Raw genomic sequence first — 19,935 nt, 5'->3', positions numbered from 1 at the left:
CTGGGTCTCATAATGGTAATATTAAATCGGATATAATAAAATTGAAAAAAGAAATAGATGATTTGAACACCATGGACATACAGAACAAACTCATTCTTTCTGGAGTATTATAAGACACTATATTCTCAACCTCATATAGACAATGACCAGGATATTAATACCTTCCTGTCTGAACTTGAGTTACCAACAGTGACAAAGGAACAAAATAAAAAGTTATTATCCACAATAACTAAAGAAGAAATTCAGTTGGCAATTAAAAGATTGAAGGGAGGGAAGATGGCAGGGGCAGATGGATTTGGTCTGGAATGGTACAAAATAATGCAGGATTTTTTGGCCCCAACGTTGCTGAAAACATTTAATTGGGTGATGGACAATAAGATCGTCCCACCCTCATAGAATGAAGCACTAATTTCTATCATCCCAAAGGAAGGAAAGGATGGATTGCAATGTACTACTGCAACTATCGTCCTATTAGTGTTCTGAATATAGACTATAAGTTGTTCACCTCTATCATGTCAAGAAGATTAGAAACAATTTTACCAGGGTTAATACATAAAGATCAGACAGGTTTCATCAAACAAAGACAGACTCAAGACAACATTAGGAGGGTTATACACATAATGAGGCAGGTTGATAAGCAAAAATTAGAGACCTTAGTATTGAGTTTAGACGCCGAAAAGGCATTTGATTCGGTGAGGTGGTCCTTTTTATATAAGGTGCTTGAAAAATTTGGTTTTGATAAATCTGGAATTGATGTTATTTCAGGGTTATACAATAACCCAACTGCTAGAATCAAAATTAACGGAGACCTCACTGAATCATTCAGATTGGAACGCGGGACTCGACAAGGGTGTTGCATCTCGCCTCTCCTCTTCGCCTTGTTTATCGAACCTCTAAGCCAGTGGATCAGGCAGAGAAAGGATATAACTGGAGTAAGAACAGTAGGTGGGGAGCAAAAATTGGCACTTTTTGCTGATGATTTACTATTGACTATATCTTACCCCACACAGGTTGTTCCTAAAATCATTGAACTACTACTAGAATATGGCTCTTTTTCAGGGTACAAGGTTAATGTAAATAAAACACAGGTATTAACTCTGAACTATGACCCGCCAGAAGAAATCAAGGATAGTTATAAATGGAAATGGGGGTGGTATTACACCGAGACTTCGCTAAAATGTTTGAAGCTAATTATGGCCCTTTGTATTTAGCAATAAAATTGGATATACAAAGATGGAATACCATACCTTTTTTGGATTTACGTTCCAGGATTGATTCAATAAGATTAAATATTCACCCCCGAATGCTCTACTTATTCCAGTGCTTACCAATATTCATACCTCAAAAACAATTTGTAGAGTGGGATAGAATGCTGTCGAAATATATTTGGAAAGGGAAGAAATCCAGAATTAATTGAAGAAAGATAAAGGAGGTTGTGGTCTTCCTTGTTTACAAGAATACAATTGTGCTGCACAGTTAAGACCATTAATATGTTTGTGTTCTTCATATTACACTGCAGGATGGAAAGATGTGGAGGGGACAACTGTTGAAGCAATACCAGTTAAAGCTTTATTAGCTGACATCAAATTGCAGAATAAGATTCTTTTAACAGATGAACCCATTTCACATGTAATGATAGCTGCTTGGAATGAAGCATTTTAGATTTGTGGTTTGGAAGACACTTCAAAGATCCTAAAATGGTGTGCGTACGATTCGTATTTTACCCCGAATCAGCATGACGATAGATTTAAAAATTGGATTTTAAAAGGATTGACGGATCATTATTCATTTGTCCACAAGGGGGCACTCCAATCTTTTGTATCCTTGCAAAGAAAACATGGATTAGGCTCTGCTGACTTCAGGTATCTTCAGATCAGACACTATTTTAACCAGGACCTGAAAGTGAATTTAAACAACCTAGGATTCGTGGAAACATTTATATCATTAACTCCAAAATTAGGGGCACAAAACAAAATTATATCCAGGTTATACAACAGCATCCTGCGGTGTAAAAAAGACAGCACACACTATGTCAAAGCGAAATGGGAAAAAGAAGGTAATCTGAAAATCGCAAAAGAATGTTGGGAACACATATACATACATACAATGGGTTACAACGAGGAGATGGCTCAAACCAGAACCACCAACAACTGAGGACTGGATAAACATTGTGCAAGAGATCTACACAATGGAGAAACTGTCCTTTTCACTCAAAGTGCAGAGGGACACTTTCTATAGGATATGGTCCAAGTGGACGGAATATGTTAAGCCTGTTAGATCAGATTTTTTTTTGTAATCACTGCTGCTTCTTACTAAATGTGCACAGATTCGAAAGGTAAAATGAATAACATAGATATTATGGAAGTAATTTGGTTTCCCCCCACCCACACCTGAGTTCTGATGTTAATGTAATAGAAAGTTAAAAATGGTAAAGCAACGTAATGTACTCCATATGTCGAACAATTGTGAAATTCAACATGCTTTTTCAATAAAAGATAATAAAAAAATAAAAATAAAAAAAATAAAAAACAAATAAATAAATATTGGACTTCATCCCAAAAAACCCTCCATCTCTGGACTAAATGACTACAGGCCTGTCACCCTGACATTTGTAGTCATAAAGTCCTTTGAAAGACTGGTGTTGGCCCACCTGAAGGACATTACAGGCCCCTGCTGGACCCCCTGCAGTTTGCCTACAGGGCTAACAGGTCAGTTGATGATGCAGTCAACTTGGGTCTGCATCACATCCTGCAACACCTCGACTCTCCAGGGACAAATGCAAGGATCCTGGTCGTGGACTTCAGCTTGGCGTTCAACACCATCATCCCGGATATCGTCAGCACCAAACTCACCCAGCTCACTGTGCCAGCCTCCACCTGTCAGTGGATCACAGACTTCCTGACTGACAGGAGTCAGCAGGTGAGGCTGGGGAACATCACATCCAGCACCCGGACTAACAGCACTGGCGCCCCCCAGGGGTGTGTGCTCTCCCCACACCAACGACTGCACCTCAGGAGTCAGCCTACAGACGGGAGGTTGATCAGCTGGCTCTCTGGTGCGGTCAGAACAACCTGGAGCTTAACATGCTCAAAACTGTGGAGATGACCGTGGACTTCAGGAGGAGCCCCCCCACTCTACCCCCCATCACCATACTCAACAGCCCTGTGTCTGCTGTGGAATCCTTCAGGTTTCTGGGTTCCACCATATCTCAGACCTGAAGTGGGAGCCCAACACTGACACCATCATCAAGAAGGCCCAGCAGAGGATGTACTTCCTGCGTCAGCTCAGGAAGCTCAACCTGCCTAAGGACCTGCTGATCCAGGTCTACACAGCCATCATCCAGTCTGTCCTCTGCACCTCCATCACTGTCTGGTTTGGATCTGCCACCACAAAGGACAGCAGCAGACTACAACGGACAGTCAGGACTGCAGAAAAGATCATCGGTGCCAACCTGCCCTCCGTTCAGGACTTATACATTTCCAGAGCCAGGAAACGGGCAGGAAACATCACTGCAGATCCATCTCACCCCGGACACAACCTGTTCCAACTTCTCCCCTCTGGTAGGCGCTACAGAGCACTGTACGCCAAAACCAACAGACTCAGGAACAGTTTCTTCCCACAAGCCATCACTCTGATGAACAGCTGATTTCTGACTCACAGTGTCAGGAACAATTCCTGTGCACCCACCTACCTCAAGTTCATAACACTTGCACAAAATACTATCTTATTTATTCCAGCATCCTTGCACTATGCTCCATCGCACTGTCTACATGTGTACATGTATGCATGCATGTGTATGTGTACCTGCATATCACATCCACCTCCGACATGTACATAATTAATGATAATAATAACTTTACTCTTGCATCCTTTGCACTCTGCTCACTGCACTATTTGTAAATATGTCTATATTGTTATTGTTAGTCTGGCCCCTCCGCCAAGACCACTTTTTCATGGGAGACCCTGCCAGGAGCAACAAGCTCCAAATAACACAGAACTCAGGTTCATAGGGACACAAACTTCTCCACCACAATAAGGTGATGATTCCCGGAGAGGCAAATGTAATTTTAAAACCTCAAATTAACACAAATTAAAACACAATAACTCTGGTACTGTACATCAAAAGCAACATACAACCATTGACCTGTCTGTCCCATATCTGTCTGTCTCTCCTTCTAACCATGTCTCTCTGTCTTAGGTACTGAGTCTATGGAGAGGTTACCTGGTTATAAACAAGCAACCTGTCAGGGTAAATCACAATCACATATTAAAATCTCTAAACCAAACCAATTACACAAACAACCTTTAACATATTTTATGATGATGTTTGAAATATGTGGCATTTATAAACCTTTTTATATTATTTATTTTTTCCTTACTTGTTTTGACCTATTAAACGGATTATTCTGACCTCTTTTATGTATCACAAGATAAAGCTGAGGGATTGCATTCATTGATTGGGATTGCAGGAGTGTTGCAAAAGGGTTGCAAAGTTATGTTACTTACATTTCTTCTGGACCTTTCTATATTTTTTTCCTTTTGTGTGAAATATATTTAATAGTTTTAGCTGCAGCTCCTCTTTTCACCCTGTGTTGAAGGCTTTGTTTTAGCTATGGAGTGATACATCTTGTCTCTAAATGATCTTTGTTGGGAGTTGCACATGCACAGTTCCTAGTTAAGGACTACTAGCCAATCAGAAGCAGAGAAGGGCAGGTCAGTGAGAAGCCGGTAAACACGGGTTCGTTTCAGCTGTATATGTTCCCCATACCAGCTTGGCAACATGGACTGGAGGAGAGTTTCAGAGTGGTGAGTTATTAATCTGTAACAAAAGTATCTTTCATCCATAAAGTTTTAACTGAGCTCTGTCTCTACATCACAGGAACAACTTTATGTCCACTGACTGCCTGGAGGGTAGCTAGTGTTTGGTAGGGAGAGCTGTGTGCTGCAGCTCACTGTTTTTCCCCCGGTGTTTTTGAGGGCGTGTTGGAGTAGCTGCTTGGCGAGCGTTATATGATGCGCATTTCCCGGCTGGACTACAAACAGCTGTTTTCAGTCAGTTCAGAGCAGAGTTCTCTGTGGGAAACTATATATAGGGTTGTTTTACTGGTGATGACAGGCTGGTTTTAGGACAAAGGCATCAAAGCTTGAGAGATGATGGAAGATGTTGTCTGTGTACAGGTGGAGAGCACTTTCAGCTACCTGGAGATATGTTCCATCAACATTCAAAGTCTCACACAGGTACACTCTTACTGTCATTTCTTATGAAAATCAAACTTTTATAATATGTAATCATCGTTTTTTTCTTTTTTGTTAGCATATATTTTACCCCGTTGACCTGTTGTTCAACCTGTCTTTTCCTCAGTAACGCACTGGTGGCCATTATATAGGAGAGCAATATACTGTAAATATTGTGAAATATTTTGAGATTAAATATTTCAGTTTCTATAGCTGTAAACCCAAAAACATGTTTTCCTGAAAGTAAGCATCGTAAGGGTATGATGTAATCTGTGTGTTGCAGATTGTGTTGGAGACAGACAGGCAGACTCTGTCTTTCAGTGTGTTACATGTTGAAGATCTTGAGGCCATGGTCAGTCACATGACTGCTTCACTGAAGAGGATCTTCCCTGATTCGTCTCCAGGGTGGGTCTAACTCCAAAGCCTGTTACATGTCTGAATGCACACCAGTGAGCAGATCCGCTATTACCTCATATTCTACATGCAGAATTAGAATTTCTGTCTTTACATACAGAATCCCTCTTTTGGGTCCAGTTGCAGATGCTGAAACCTATGAGGTTAAAATATTCACTTTCCACCCAGTAAAGAGATGGGTGGCAAATTAATATACATTCTGGCCATCAGAGGAAACAGAGGAAACAGAAGTGGATTCACACAATTAATTAATTTCATTATTAAAACTACATATAGCTCCTTAATAAAAATGAGATGTTTGATTGATACTCCCTGGAGCACACACAAAAAGAACTATGATTTAGGATAATAAAAAAACAGAGATATCTGTTTTTGCAAAAGAATGCCAAAACTATGTTGTACAGTTTAATTGGGAATCATATTTAATTTGTTTTGTAATTAAAACTCACATCCATTGAAATTTATTCTAAAAAATAAGGTGAACAGTAGGAATTATATTTAAACTGAGACTGTTTCCATGCCTCAGTCGAGCTAATATGAGTGCACAGTTTCATATATTGAAATTTTAATGTGTTGCATTGCTTGTAAACAAAACACGGTATGGAAAAATATTACTCCTGATGGATTTGCTTTCCTGCAAGTCACTTATCAAGGGGGTGGATCTCCGGTGCACAAACTGTGTGTGTGTACAAAATCACTTTGTAATAGAAAGCTTCAAACTGTTTCAGCATACTTGGATGACAATGACAATCCAACACATCTTTGTAGTACTGTACATGTTTCCACATTCCGACATGAACACACACACACACACACACACACACACATTTAATGAATGAGAACGTATCATAATGGAACTGCTGTAATTGGAATTAATATTATAATAGTGGTAAGCTATATAGGATACTATTATCTATACGTATAATGAATCACTAATCTTAGCCCTAATCATATCTTAACAAGACAGAAAACAGTTTTATTTGTGAATCAGTTGAAATGTTGAATCTCAACTAATGAGCTGTTGAAATGTTACAAATAGAGCTACGATAAACAATCTGTAGGCAGACATTAACTAAATAAAGTGTTACCTTATAGCCCAAATACGTTAGTATTATACTAACATTAAACTATTTATTCAATGTTATAATACTGTACTAATACACAAATTTATACAAGTTACTCCTCCAGGTGGATAGAGCCTCTGCAGTGGACAGATGTAGATTTAACGAGAGCCAGGATGCTACTGTGCCAATATGTGCTCCTTTTAGCCGCCTCTCTTTTAGCTGGTACGTGTCAGTGTTAAATACAGGTGCCCTGTCTGCCTCCTGCCCCCACTGCCTTCTTTTCTGAAAACCAAATTAGCGAGAGAATGACATAAATTTAGAAGAAGGCTGATATAAGTGCGATCACTAAAAGTCGCCTATGCCTGCGCATCTTGCTGTCTGAATAATGCACCCTTTAAATAACAGGAAAATACTGCGCCAAGTTTTTGTTGCTTAATGGCGAATTCACATTCTGCTGCCTCAAGATAGCAAGCGTCAACAAACCACACCTCATTTTAAGACCAATGGGCGCACAGATGGTTGCAAGTAAATTTGCTACTTACACAACATACTTGCTGCATGGAAAAATGACAACTGCGTTGGTTGGAAACACTGCTTTGACACTTGCTGTGCGCTGGGTGGACGGTAGGGCCATTTGTCTTGTTATACAGTATGTCAGTCTTAAACAATATATTTGTTGCCCTTCAATCCTCAGAAAGCTGTTAAAGACAATTCCTCCAGATCTCCAGCAAAGACTCCTCACACTGACTGGTGTAATAGAAGAGCAGCTGAATAGTCAGCCTGGCCCCTGTGGTATGTGCCTTGAATTTTACAGTACAGGTCTTTGGCTATATTGTCATTGTCTATGTTGACATGTAAGAAACCATTTGTACTCTGATGAAGCTGAATATAACATTGTCAGCTTTTTGACAGACTGGTGTCTGACCATCACCTGTTAGTTGACCTTACCTTGTGATTTCAATATTAGCTATGTATCTAGTAGAAGTAATGTTTTTGTACTTATTTGTAAGTAGCAGATTTGCACATTTAGCAAGATGATCATTGAGTTGCGTTTCAAGGAGACTCATGTTTTTGCAGATCGATAGTGTGTTTGAATGTGTGTTCCCCAGGAGGATTCTCTGATACCTATGCTGCTCTGTGTGATTTCAATGAGATGACATTTAGAGAGGAGATTCAGTGGGTAAGTAACTACTGTAATGCAACATACAAACACTTCAATATATGCCACTACCAAACTTTACAAGGAAATTTTGCCATAAACTACTTATTCAACACTTTACAGCCACTTCCCAGTAACTAAAATGTTAGCACTGGTGAATCCAAATAAGGCATGGTTAACTGTTTTGGCAGGATGTTGACAACATCTACTACATCAACAAGTGTAGACATTTCAACCTGCAGGACTTCAGCCACTTAGACAGCAGGTGAGACACAGTACTGTTCTGTTTCATCCAATCTTACCTTGCATACTCCTTACAAATTCATCTCATTTCTCCTCAACTTTCCTCTCAGGGACTTGGCATTAACAGTTGCAGCTCTGTCTTTCAACCAGTGGTTTACCAAGATCTACTGCAAAGAACTCAAACTGGTATGCTTTCTTATTAGTTCATTTGTATGTGTTTTTCTGTTTTTAAAGAATTGTTAAAGGGTTTGTGCTCTTGAATTTTAAAAGAAGAGAGGTGCGTGCAGACAAAGTCCACAATGGCATTAATGGAAAAGCTGCCTGCACACTGACAGAAAACGTAGAAGATGCACTTAATATGTAAGAAGAAGAATTTTATACCCTGTGCAAAAGGTGACACAATGTAAAAAAAATTGATTTTATTAATAATGTGACTGATCAACCCACTGCCAGTGACTCTATAAGATAACTTAGCTGAATTTTTTGAAAGTTTAGCATTTTTCTATGGTTTAATAAGAGGACCAAAAAGTGCCTTCTTACCCTTGCCAGTATGACTGAGCTCTCGCAGTTTGCCGGCTTGTAAATGAGCAGATCTCGCACCCAGCCACTGCAAAACTGTGAGCTCTAAACTAAATGGTAAATCGTAATCAGATAACCACCATAGCAACCAGAAAGCTCGCAGATAAACAGAGTGCGTACCTCACAAGGTGGCACTCCCAACATGCAACACAACGTGACGGTACTCACATTACTTATACATAACTGTTACATACATTGTCTTCCTTCATTGCATGAAGCTTTGTAAAAAGACCTTGCTGTTTTTGTAGCTTAGCTAACATCCCTTGGCTTCCCTCACCTTTACATCTTCTGTTTCTTCTGTATTTCTTGTTTTGTGTTTCCTGTTTTGTCTCAAAGTGACGACTCAAGTTGTAGTTTTTGAATACAGCAACATGTTCATTGCAAACTAAGCACACAGTTTTAATACCAACCACAGTGAAAGATTTCTTGGCAGTGCATGAACTATTAAACTCTCTACATTTGGCATCGACCTTACGCTTTTTAATGCTCATCTGTAGCAGGTGACTCCATATTGTACCTCCATCGACTGCGTTGCACAAACAATTTTAAAATCCCCACTCACACAACCTTACGTGCCTCAGATGCAGCAGCAGATGACGCTATGACTTCAAACGCTAACGTCAATGTCAACTGTGACAGGAAGAAGCACAGTCATGACACACAAGCAAATCAAAATAAATGCCAGGTAATGTTTTTAGCTCATTAAATAAAGTGGTGTGGTTTGTCTTAAAACGCCCGGGCCAGGCAGAACCATCATAAGGGCCTTAGAATGCCCAGGTCCAGCCGAGATGGATAGGGTAATAGGATAGATATAAAAAGGCCATTAAGTCTGCGTTGGAATACATGTAAGCTGCAGTTTCATTTAACTGCCAATAGACAGGGACGTCACTAGGATTGAAAGACAGGGTAGGCTTAGCCAACAGGGTATGCAAGAAGCCAAGATCTTAGCAAGTAAAAAGCGTCAGACATATTCTCTTCTTCCACTTCTCCTCTGTTGAACAAAAGTTACTGTAATTCTAGATTTTAGACACTTTACTTAGGCCAGACTGTGTTCCTGCTGAGTTCTTTTGTATTACTTTAAATGCTATCTGTCAACTCATGTAAATGTGTGATAAAGTAATACCATATATAATGCCTCTCTCTATTAGATAAGTTGCAGGTTCAAAAATGCTATTTAATTACACTAATTGTGAGTGTGAGTTTGCTCTATAGTTTGGCTTGCATACGATAAATACTTTATCATGTAAGCTGTTAAGGATAAGGATCCTATCAAGGTTATTATCATTAACAAAGACGAACGAAATAATGAAAACTGAGTTCCGGGTGTGTTATGCTTTTGTCCTCTGCGTGAAGAGCAGGCACGCGCCGTGTTGTGTGACTGTCCCACCACGATTGCAGCTTTATCATGATGCAGTGTAAGCTGTGAAAAAATGCTGCATTAAGTTACTACTAATGCAGCATATTCACAATAAAAGCATTTAAGGGGCAAAACACACGGCTTTTATTTTGAAGTAGTCACAGGAAATGCAATCTGTTAAGTTAGTCATGTAGACTGCTACAATGCATCAACGCGTGCGTGATTTTCAACTGTTTACTGACATTTACTCATTTAGCTGATGCTTTTATCCAAAGCACGCCTCTGGCTACTCAACTTGGGGTTAAGTGTCTCCCTCAAGGACACATTGGTGTCTCACAGTGGACTCGAACCCGGGTCTCTCACACCAAAAGCATGTGTCTCATCCACTGCCCCATCACCGGTCTGCTGTTTACTGACTGCAGACCAGTATGAAATATGGCAGTGAGCAATGCAACAGTCAGGAGTAGCAGACACAGAGAGCTGTTAGATACAGAGCTGCACACCTCCACCTTCTCAGCCAGGTAACCAGCTCCTGGATATTGGACTTCCTCACAAACAGACCCCAGTCAGTTCGGATTGGTGGACTCACCTCCTCCACTCTAGTGCTCAACACCGGAGCCCCCCAGAACTGTGTGTGCAGCCCCCTCCTGTTCACGCTGTACACCCACGACTGCATCCCCCAACATGGAGAGGACTCTGTTGTGAAGTTTGCGGATGACACCACCATCATCGGCCGGATTTCAAACAATATCGGGAGGAAATTCATAATCTTGTAGAGTGGTGCTCAGAGAACAACCCACTGCTCAACGTCAGCAAAACCAAGGAGCTGATCACTGATTTTAGGAAGAAGGAGATAAAGACACACACTCCTGTCTACATCAGTGGAGCAGGTGAATAGTTTTAAGTTCCTGGGAATCAGCATCACAGAGAACCTGACATGGTCACCTCACATCTCCATGCTGGTGAACTGTATTTCTTGAGGAAGCTTAAGAAGGCCAAATTCCCGTATCAAGTTCTTGTCAGTTTTTACAGAGGAGCAATAGAAAGCATCCTGACTGAAAACATCACTAACATGGGATGTGCACGGCTCAGGACCGGAGGGCTCTGCAGTGGGTGATTAAAACTGCTCAGAAGATCATTGGTACCCATCTCCTGAGCATCAGTGATATCGGTGAGGTGAGGTGCCTGCAGAGCCCAAATGATACTAAAGGACAGTACCCACCCAGCCACAGCCTGTTCACCCTGCTGCCTTCTGGGAAGAGATATAGAAGTTTCTGCTGCCGCACCACCAGACTGCAGAGCAGCTTTTCCCCCCAAGATATCAGACACTTAAACTCTTAATTCATCCTCAGCACTGCTCCAGTGATGGTAGTTTATTTCTGTTTACCATTTTTCATAATTGATTCTGTATTAATGTTCTGCTATGTAGCAGAAGGGAGCTACAAAACTCAATTTCACTCTATAACTTGTTATATTGTGACAATAAACCTGCCTACCAATCCTCTATGGTTCATCTGCCAACGCCCTAAATAAACTTCAATACATCCAAAACTCTGCTGCCCGCCTCCTCACCTGCGCCCATGACCACATAACCCCTGCCCTCCAGAATCTCCACTGGCTCCCTGTTTACCAACGCGATCAGTATAAAGTCCTCCTCCTCACTCACAAAGCCCTCTATAACCAGGCCCCTTCCTACCTCACAGAGGTTACACCATTGCAGCCCCCTCACTCTGGAACTCCTTACCCATACTCGTCTGTGACTGTACTGACCAGGACACATTCAGATCACTTACCAAAACCTACCTTTTTGTATTAGCCTCCACCCTGGAATAATATTACATTTCACCTGCTGTTATTTGCTAGTTTTATGATCTCGCTCGCTTTGTGTATTTGTATTTATTTATGTATTGTATCGATTTTATTGCTTCACTTGTTTTTAATGTACTTAATGTACTGGTTTTGCTGTAAAGTGTCTTTGAGTATCCTGAAAAGTGCTATAGAAATAATAATAATAATAATTATTGTTATTATTATTATTTTATATTATAAGCCAGGCACAAACCGGCACCACTGCTGGGGCATCTCTTAATTTACTGAAATTTTAAGTAAAAGCAAAAGTATTAGTTTGATTTAAAATTTGTTTGATATTTCATTTCAAACTATGATGCTATCCAAGATAACCATTTAATGTGATTTGTAATGAATTTCAAAAGAAGAAAGTCACCAGCTAGCCTCAGAAGCAAATGACCAGCAAAACCAGTAGCTAATCCAGTGGGTATGCTAGCCCTGGCATGCTAGTTAGCCTCGGAAGCTAATGAGCAGCCAAGCCAGTAGCTGATCTAGCAGGTTGATCATTTTGGACTGTCTGTCTCTCTCCCTTCAGTCAGTAGACATCCAGCAGCAGCTGACCTTCCTGCTGTCCAGATCTCCTAGTCTGGAGGAGCTCTCACTGGAGGCCAGTGGACTCAAACTGTAAGTTTAAAAAAAAAGTGCCATTATGCAAATCAATGCAGTCAGCTTGCCATCTGTAGAAACAGGTGGGTAGTGTCATTTATAAACGATTTTGAATAATGTTTACATGACTTGTGAGTAACAAGTAGTCTCAGTGAGCGATTCATTCATTTTCACACGTGTGGATGGTCTTGGACAGCTGCATAGGCTTATTCAGTAGAGGACAGAAACAGAAATTATTAGTTCGTCACTCAAAACTATGGGTCTTGGGCATAAGCGGAGGTAGCGTTGGAGCATGGGGGCGGCCAGCCCAGGGCCCCAGCTGGGTAGGGGGGCCGCAAAGTCTACGTCAGATGATTGTCGACACGGCTGGACAAGAGAGCTGCATGCAGTTCACTTCCAGGAAGAGAATTGTTTCTGACCCTCCAAAGGCATGCCAACTGGTGTTTAACAGAATCTTTGGTCTCACCATAGGCATTGCCTGTTGCTTAGCTCGGTGAAGTTTTGTTATAGTAGTATGTAAGTTATCGTTGGCTGGTCTGGTAGTATACTCATGATTTATTTATTTGAAATATGAGAAAAGTAGTTGTCTTGCTCAAAGCGAGCAAGTGCTGTTTTTGTGCTGTGTCTTAACCAATCATATGACATCTTGACTGTATCAGCAGAGGATTCAGGTCACAAGTCACTTTACTGAGGTGCATCTTTGCACCTACTTGGTTTTCATATGGTTTGAATTGGTTGTGGCACTGGGACTGTATAGGATAAAGACACAGAATGATCAAGTGATGATGAAGTGAATTAGTGCATTATACTTTGTCAACTGAAGCAAACAAAGCAAAAAATGTAGCCTTCAGTGTTTGAGAACAGCACTCTTTTTACATCACCAACATGAGAGCTACAGCGCTGCACTAACTAGTTAAAATGAACGAAATGAACACAATTACTCCAAAAAATATTTGCTCACTTTACTAACCGAGATTTAAAGCTCCGAGAGAGTAAAAAGACTTAAACTTCCCATCACTGCAGGTGGGAGTTTCTTTCAAATGAGGCAGCAAATAGTGAGTTGTTGGTATTTTGGTGGTGAGGTCTTTTTTTTCACTAAGAATGAAGAAGAGCACACACTTAAGGCATCCCAAATAATCCCAAATCAAAACACCCAATAAAGAGGGAGGGATAGAAAACCAGAGACAACCCACGGATAGAAATGAATGAAAGAGTAGGGGAAATTAATAAATAGAATAGTTAAACTTATAATTAAATTCAAACACTTTAAGCTATGAGTGCAAAGTTTTTGCAGCTGCATTTATAAATTTTTTGTGACTCAAATATGAGTTATTATATATTATTGGGACCACTACCAGATAGCTCACTGTGGTCACATGGACAGTTAAAGGATTTAATCATTTGGTGAAAAGGGGTAAGGTACTGGCAAACTTAAAGGCACTCTCTGGTGATGTCATTTTCCTCCAAGAAACTCTGTGATCCGTTTTGCACCTACATGAACCAAACAAGGTGTGCCTTGAGATGCCCACACAGTCCGTGTACACACTTTGCATCATTTTTCATTTTGTGCTGACCATTTTCTCCTGGTCTTTGGGCTTGCACATTTAAAATAGGTCCCAAAGCGTGTCATGATTGCTGTCCAAGGTACAGTTCCTGGGACCCCGAGCAGATTCTTGTTACTACTTGGAGAGATTGCAATCATTACAGCTGACTAGTTTTGCCATTTAAAACATGAATATTACTTCTAATTTACAGTATGGTTTACAGGCATTGACTGAGGTTGAGAAGTAACTTTGTTATTCTGCTGCAGAGACTTTGCAATTAAAATGGCAGCTGCCTTGCGGGAGCACACCTCCTCTACCCTGCAATCCATCAACCTCTCAGGAAATCCAATCGAAGACAAAGGTGGGTTTTTTAGATATCACATCTGAGTAGTGTTGTAGTCAAGACCACCCAAACCTAGACAAGACCAAGACTTTTAGGGGCTAAGACCAAGACCAGTGCCCACATTACATGTCACACAATAAAATGTGGAACAAGATCATAGGTTAAAATTGATCTGAAAGATCCACATTCTCATTAAAACACCTACATACCAACATTAAGAGCTGAAATCAACTTAAGCATCTTTATTCAACACTTCTTTTCCATGTTAACCATCCACTTAACACTATAGCTGATATATGTACCAATGATCTTCTGAGCAGTTTGAATCTCCCGCTGCAGAGCCCTCCGGTCCTGAGCCGTGCACATCCCATGTTAGTGATGTTTCCAGTCAGGATGCTTTCTATTGCTCCTCTGTAAAAACTGACGGGAATTTGGCCTTCTTAAGCTTCTTTAAGTCGTTTCTGAGCTTTCTTCACCAGCATGGAGAGATGATGTTTATTCCCAGGAACCTGAAACTGTTCACCTGCTCCACCTCAGCTCCACTGATGTAGACTGGAGTGTGTGTCTTTATCTCCTTCTTCCTGAAATCAGTGATCAGCTCCTTATATGACATTAAGTATCATGTCAGTGAGTGAGCATGCACAATACCGGATACTGAGCCCGGGAACTGGCTCACTTAAATGGAATATAGCAATCATTAATGTTATTTATTCCAGCTGTGCTGTTCCTGTTTTGACAAGTCAAAATATCTGCTGTGAAAAGAGTCAAGGAACGGCGACTTCAATCATATCAGTCATTTTAAATGAACGTTATTGATTTAATATTTCTTGTGCATAAAGGGTACTTTAGAACAGCCAACATGTTTCCTGGATTGTAGATATATTTTGTGTGTGTTGTGTTTGCGTTGCTAGGTGTAATAGCTCTCAGTCAGGAGTTGGGGAATCTAGCTGAAGGACTCAAGCACCTTTCTCTGTCCCGGGTATCAATGACTGCTAGAGGTACACACACAAACACATGGACATACACAAACTACACATTTTACAACAACACACTTTAGTCTGTATTTTATTTTATTTTTATAAACCAGGAGGAAGAGCAGTATGGAGGGTGGAGGGTATAAATAGGTGGTGGATGTCACCTGGACAGTGTACTATCTGACATCATACACCTGCATTTACCTCCTCCTACTCCTAATTCTCCGACTTCTGTCCTGCAGTTCTCCATCCTGCTCTTCCTTCTCAGAATGATCAAAGATTGAAAGGGTTGTGGTTTTTGGGATCTGTAGCCTACAGCCATCAATGAAATTTCAAACTAAATGCAATGATTTCACAAAATTGCCTTTGCATCCAATAATCCTCCTTGAATACCATGATTGCCATCTCTTCATGGTCTTTTTCCAGGTCTTGGCTGTCTGAGTCAGGTTTTATCCTCCACTCAGATGTTATCAGCATCTCTGACCCACCTCGATTTGTCTGGTAACCCAGGCAGTCTGGTTACTGAAGAAGCCACGGTACACTCTGCTCTATGTGTGTGTATGTTTCATATCAAATGTTGTGGATTGAAGATTATTTTACATACAAATAATACCCACGTAGATACACATACAATGCACATACTGTATATATAAATCCAGAAGTGGAGCTGTAATTCAAAAAAGGATTTGTCCAGTTTTCTTGAGGTTACAACAATGTACCTTTTTACTTAAATTGTATTTGCAAGTCTGGAGTCAACTATAGGGTTTAATTGTTTCAAGTCAGGTCACTTCTGGGTATGAATGAATATGAATTCCTGTTGGATCTATTGTATCTGTTTTAATATGTATATACGAAAAAGCTGAAAGTCCTGGTATATATACAGGGAGGGATCTTCTACATAATCCAGTTATTTTGTGAAAATAAGATGAATCAATGTACTTTCAAGCAACACTTTAATTGTGCACTCCACAGCAAACCATGCTTACACAGTATGCATATTTATTATGTGTGTTTGGTGTGTCTTCCAGTTTCTCTTCAAGTTCTTGTCGAGTACTAACTCCTTATCTCATCTGGACCTCAGTGATACCAACTGCCCTCTGGACACGGTCAGTGAGAGACAGTTTAAACAAATGTTGTATCCGCTTCCCTGCCCTAAGGCTGTTTGATTTCACCTGAAGGAATAGTTTGGAACATTCAGCTTTCACATGATATCAGAATAACATTCAAAGATGGTTAACAGAACATAATTACCTATTACTTCCTAACTTATGCGGTATAATTAGGCAACATAATATGACAAATGGTTCAAATAAATAGTGCCGTACTAAATGGAGTTAGTATAGTAAACATTTTCAACAATGACTCCTACTGTGTCGGATTACTCTGACACTACTGTAAAAAAAAAACGGGGAGGGCCCTCAAAAAGCTTGCAAATTGCATTAGGAAATTTGAAAATGAAGGAAAAAATTTAAACAAAACTATGCTCAGCTCATACTGTGGCTATACTAAAAGTATTTTGAAGTATTAATTTCCTGCATTTTACACCTGTCAGTCAGTTTGAGAGTGACAGCATGTTCTAATCCTGTATTTTCAGTTTTAATTCTGGGGCTACCTTCGTGTATAAATTTATACTGTGATTTCAAGTATTACGCAGGATAAGCGGTTGACGACGGATGGATGGACTTAAGTATTATCTGCTTATTCATAATCACAGATAGAAACTCCATTCAAACCTTATATTAAAATATTCTACATCTTTTCATGCAATGAGGTCTGTTCAACATTCCAATCCTATTCATACTAATTAGACCCTTTCCCTTGTTTCCAAGTCTTAATAGACCTTCACACAAACTTAAGTCTAACAAAACTTTGTCTGCAGTTTAGCTCCAAGCCATTTTGAACCCGCACATCAACCTCTCCTCACCTGAAACTGCAGTGCTTCAGCGTCAGGTGAGGGAGAGCCCAGTATGCGCTGCACAGTTTCCGGTCAGGGTTAGCTGCAAGTTGCCTCGTGTGTTTGCTTTAGCTATTCATAATGGTCCCCTTCTGCCATTCTTCTTGATAGCATCTTTATAAACATTGTTTGTTTATCAAACGGGTGAGGTTTTTAGAACCTTAATGATGAGTCTCTTGGTCTTTGCAATACCATCTACCATGTTGAAAGTGGTGCCATGTGATTGGATGAATTTTGATTGGATGTCAGTGTTTCTATCGTTCATCGAACCTTCAGACTAGCTCCCCCAGATTTCTTTTACAGGTGAAACTCGAAAAATTAGCATATCGTGGAAAAGTTCATTTATTTCAGTAATTCAACTTTAAAGGTGAAACTAATATATTATATGGACTCATTACATGCAAAGTGAGATATTTCAAGCCTTTATTTAATATCATTTTGATGATTATTACATACAGCTTATGAAAACCCCAAATTCTAAATCTCAGAAAATTAGAATATTGTGAAAAGGTTCAGTATTGTAGGCTCAAAGTGTCACACTCAAATTAGCTAATTAATCCAAAACACCTGCAAAGGGTTCCTGAGCCTTTAATTGGTCTGTCAGTCTGGTTCAGTGGAATTCAATCATGGGGAAGACTGCTGACCTGACAGCTGTGCAGAAAACCATCATTGACACCCTCCACAAGGAGGGAAAGCCTCAAAAGGTGACTGCAAAAGAAGTTGGATGTTCTCAAAGTGCTGTATCAAGGCACATTAATAGAAAGTTAAGTGGAACTGAAAAGTGTAGAAGAAAAAGGTGCACAAGCAGCGGGGGATGACCGTAGCCTGGAGAGGATTGTCTGTCAGGAAAAGGCCATTCAAATGTGTGGGGGAGCTTCACAAGGAGTGGACTGAGGCTGGAGTTACTGCATCAAGAGCCCCCACACACAGACGGGTCCTGGACATGGGCTTCAAATCAAGCCGCTCCTGAACAACAAACAACGTCAGAAGCGTCTTACCTGGGCTAAAGAAAACAAGAACTGGTCTGTTTCTCAGTGGTCCAAAGTCCTCTTTTCTGATGAAAAGCAAATTTTGCATTTCATTTGGAAACCAAGGTCCCAGAGTCTGGAGGAAGAATGGAGAGGCACACAATCCAAGATGCTTGAAGTCCAGTGTGAAGTTTCCACAGTCTGTGTTGGTTTGGGGAGCCATGTCATCTGCTGGTGTTGGTCCACTGTGCTTTATTAGTCCAGAGTCAGCGCAGCCGTCTACCAGAACATTTTAGAGCACTTTATGCTTCCTTCAGCAGACAAGCTTTATGGAGATGCCGACTTCATTTTCCAGCAGGACGTGGCACCTGCCCACACTGCCAAAAGTACCAAAACCTGGATCAATGACCATGGGATTACTGTGCTTGATTGGCCAGCAAACTCGCCTGACCTGAACCCCATAGAGAAGTTATGGGGCATTGCCAAGAGAAAGATGAAAGACATGAGACCGAACAATGCAGAAGAGCTGAAGGCCGCTATTGAAGCATCCTGGTCTTCCATAACACCTCAGCAGTGCCACAGGCTGATAGCATCCATGCCACGCCGCATTGAGGCAGTAATTCATGCAAAAGGGGCCCAAACCAAGTACTGAGTACATATGCATGATTATACTTTTCAGAGGGCTGACATTTCTGTATTTAAAATCCTTTTTTTTATTGATTTCTTTATTGATTACATCAGTCACATATTCAGTTTTTATGTAATATTCAAATTTTCTGAGATTTAGAATTTGGGGTTTTCATAAGCTGTACGCAATAATCATCAAAATTATCAAATAAAGGCTTGAAATATCTCACTTTGCATGTAGTGAGTCTATATAATAGTTTTACCTTTTAAGTTGAATTACTGAAAGAAATTTGCACGATATGCTAATTTTTTGAGTTTCACCTGTATATACATTTTCAAATATGAAATAGTATTTATACTTTGGCTTGTCTTAATACTTGATGGTTATTATTTACTGAGAGATGTACATCTGTATTGTCCAGTGCACGATGGTGGCTGTCTTGAAGCAGGTGGGAACGCTCTCCCATGACAATGAGATGTTAAAAATGTCAGTAATAACACCAACTAGCTGACTGGAACAGGTTTTTAGTGCACAGCCAGGGATGATATCAAGACCAGCAGCTTTACTCATATTCACTCTCAGGTGGACTCTTCTGACATCTGCTGTGCCAAGCTTAAGAAGGCCAAATTCCTGTGACAAGTTCTTGTCAGTTTTTACAGAAGAGCAGTAGAAAGCATCCTGACTGATCACTAACTGGCATGGGATGTGCACGGCTCAGGACCGGAGGGCTCTGCAGCAGGTGATTAAAACTGCTCAGATCATTGGTACCCATCTCCTGAGCATCAGTGATATGGGATCGGTGAGGTGGCTACACAGAGCCCAAAGGATACTAAAGGACAGTACCCACCCAGCCACAGCCTGTTCACCCTGCTGCCTTCTGGGAAGAGATATAGAAATACAGTATCTGCTGTTGCACCACCAGACTGCAGAGCATCTTCTTCCCCAAGGCTCTGAGACTCTATTGAGAGACTAAATTCATCCTGAGCACTCCACCATGTAAAATAGTTTTATTTGTGCTT

General features: G+C 40.5%; 1 protein-coding gene across 2 annotated transcripts in view; it reads left to right on the top strand.

Moving 5' to 3' along the window:
• The window catches only part of carmil2 (capping protein regulator and myosin 1 linker 2), a 94,146-nt gene that overhangs the window by 12,103 nt on the left and 62,108 nt on the right, over positions 1-19,935 (top strand). For both annotated transcript variants that reach the window (XM_038706504.1, XM_038706503.1), the window contains exons 4-14: positions 5,179-5,238; positions 5,519-5,640; positions 7,408-7,505; positions 7,823-7,893; positions 8,064-8,137; positions 8,226-8,301; positions 12,435-12,523; positions 14,316-14,410; positions 15,304-15,390; positions 15,793-15,902; positions 16,395-16,472. In XM_038706504.1, coding sequence (XP_038562432.1) covers positions 5,179-5,238; positions 5,519-5,640; positions 7,408-7,505; positions 7,823-7,893; positions 8,064-8,137; positions 8,226-8,301; positions 12,435-12,523; positions 14,316-14,410; positions 15,304-15,390; positions 15,793-15,902; positions 16,395-16,472 — 960 coding nt within the window. The remainder of the gene's footprint in view (positions 1-5,178; positions 5,239-5,518; positions 5,641-7,407; positions 7,506-7,822; positions 7,894-8,063; positions 8,138-8,225; positions 8,302-12,434; positions 12,524-14,315; positions 14,411-15,303; positions 15,391-15,792; positions 15,903-16,394; positions 16,473-19,935) is intronic.

This window comes from Micropterus salmoides, unplaced genomic scaffold (genome assembly GCF_014851395.1).
Source record: "Micropterus salmoides isolate LMB-PRFRI ecotype aquatic unplaced genomic scaffold, ASM1485139v1 Ms_hic_scaffold_8, whole genome shotgun sequence".
Classification (NCBI taxonomy): Eukaryota; Metazoa; Chordata; class Actinopteri; order Centrarchiformes; family Centrarchidae; genus Micropterus; species Micropterus salmoides.
The sequence above is the reverse complement of the archived record's forward strand: the minus strand, read 5'-3'. Positions and strand labels throughout refer to the sequence as shown.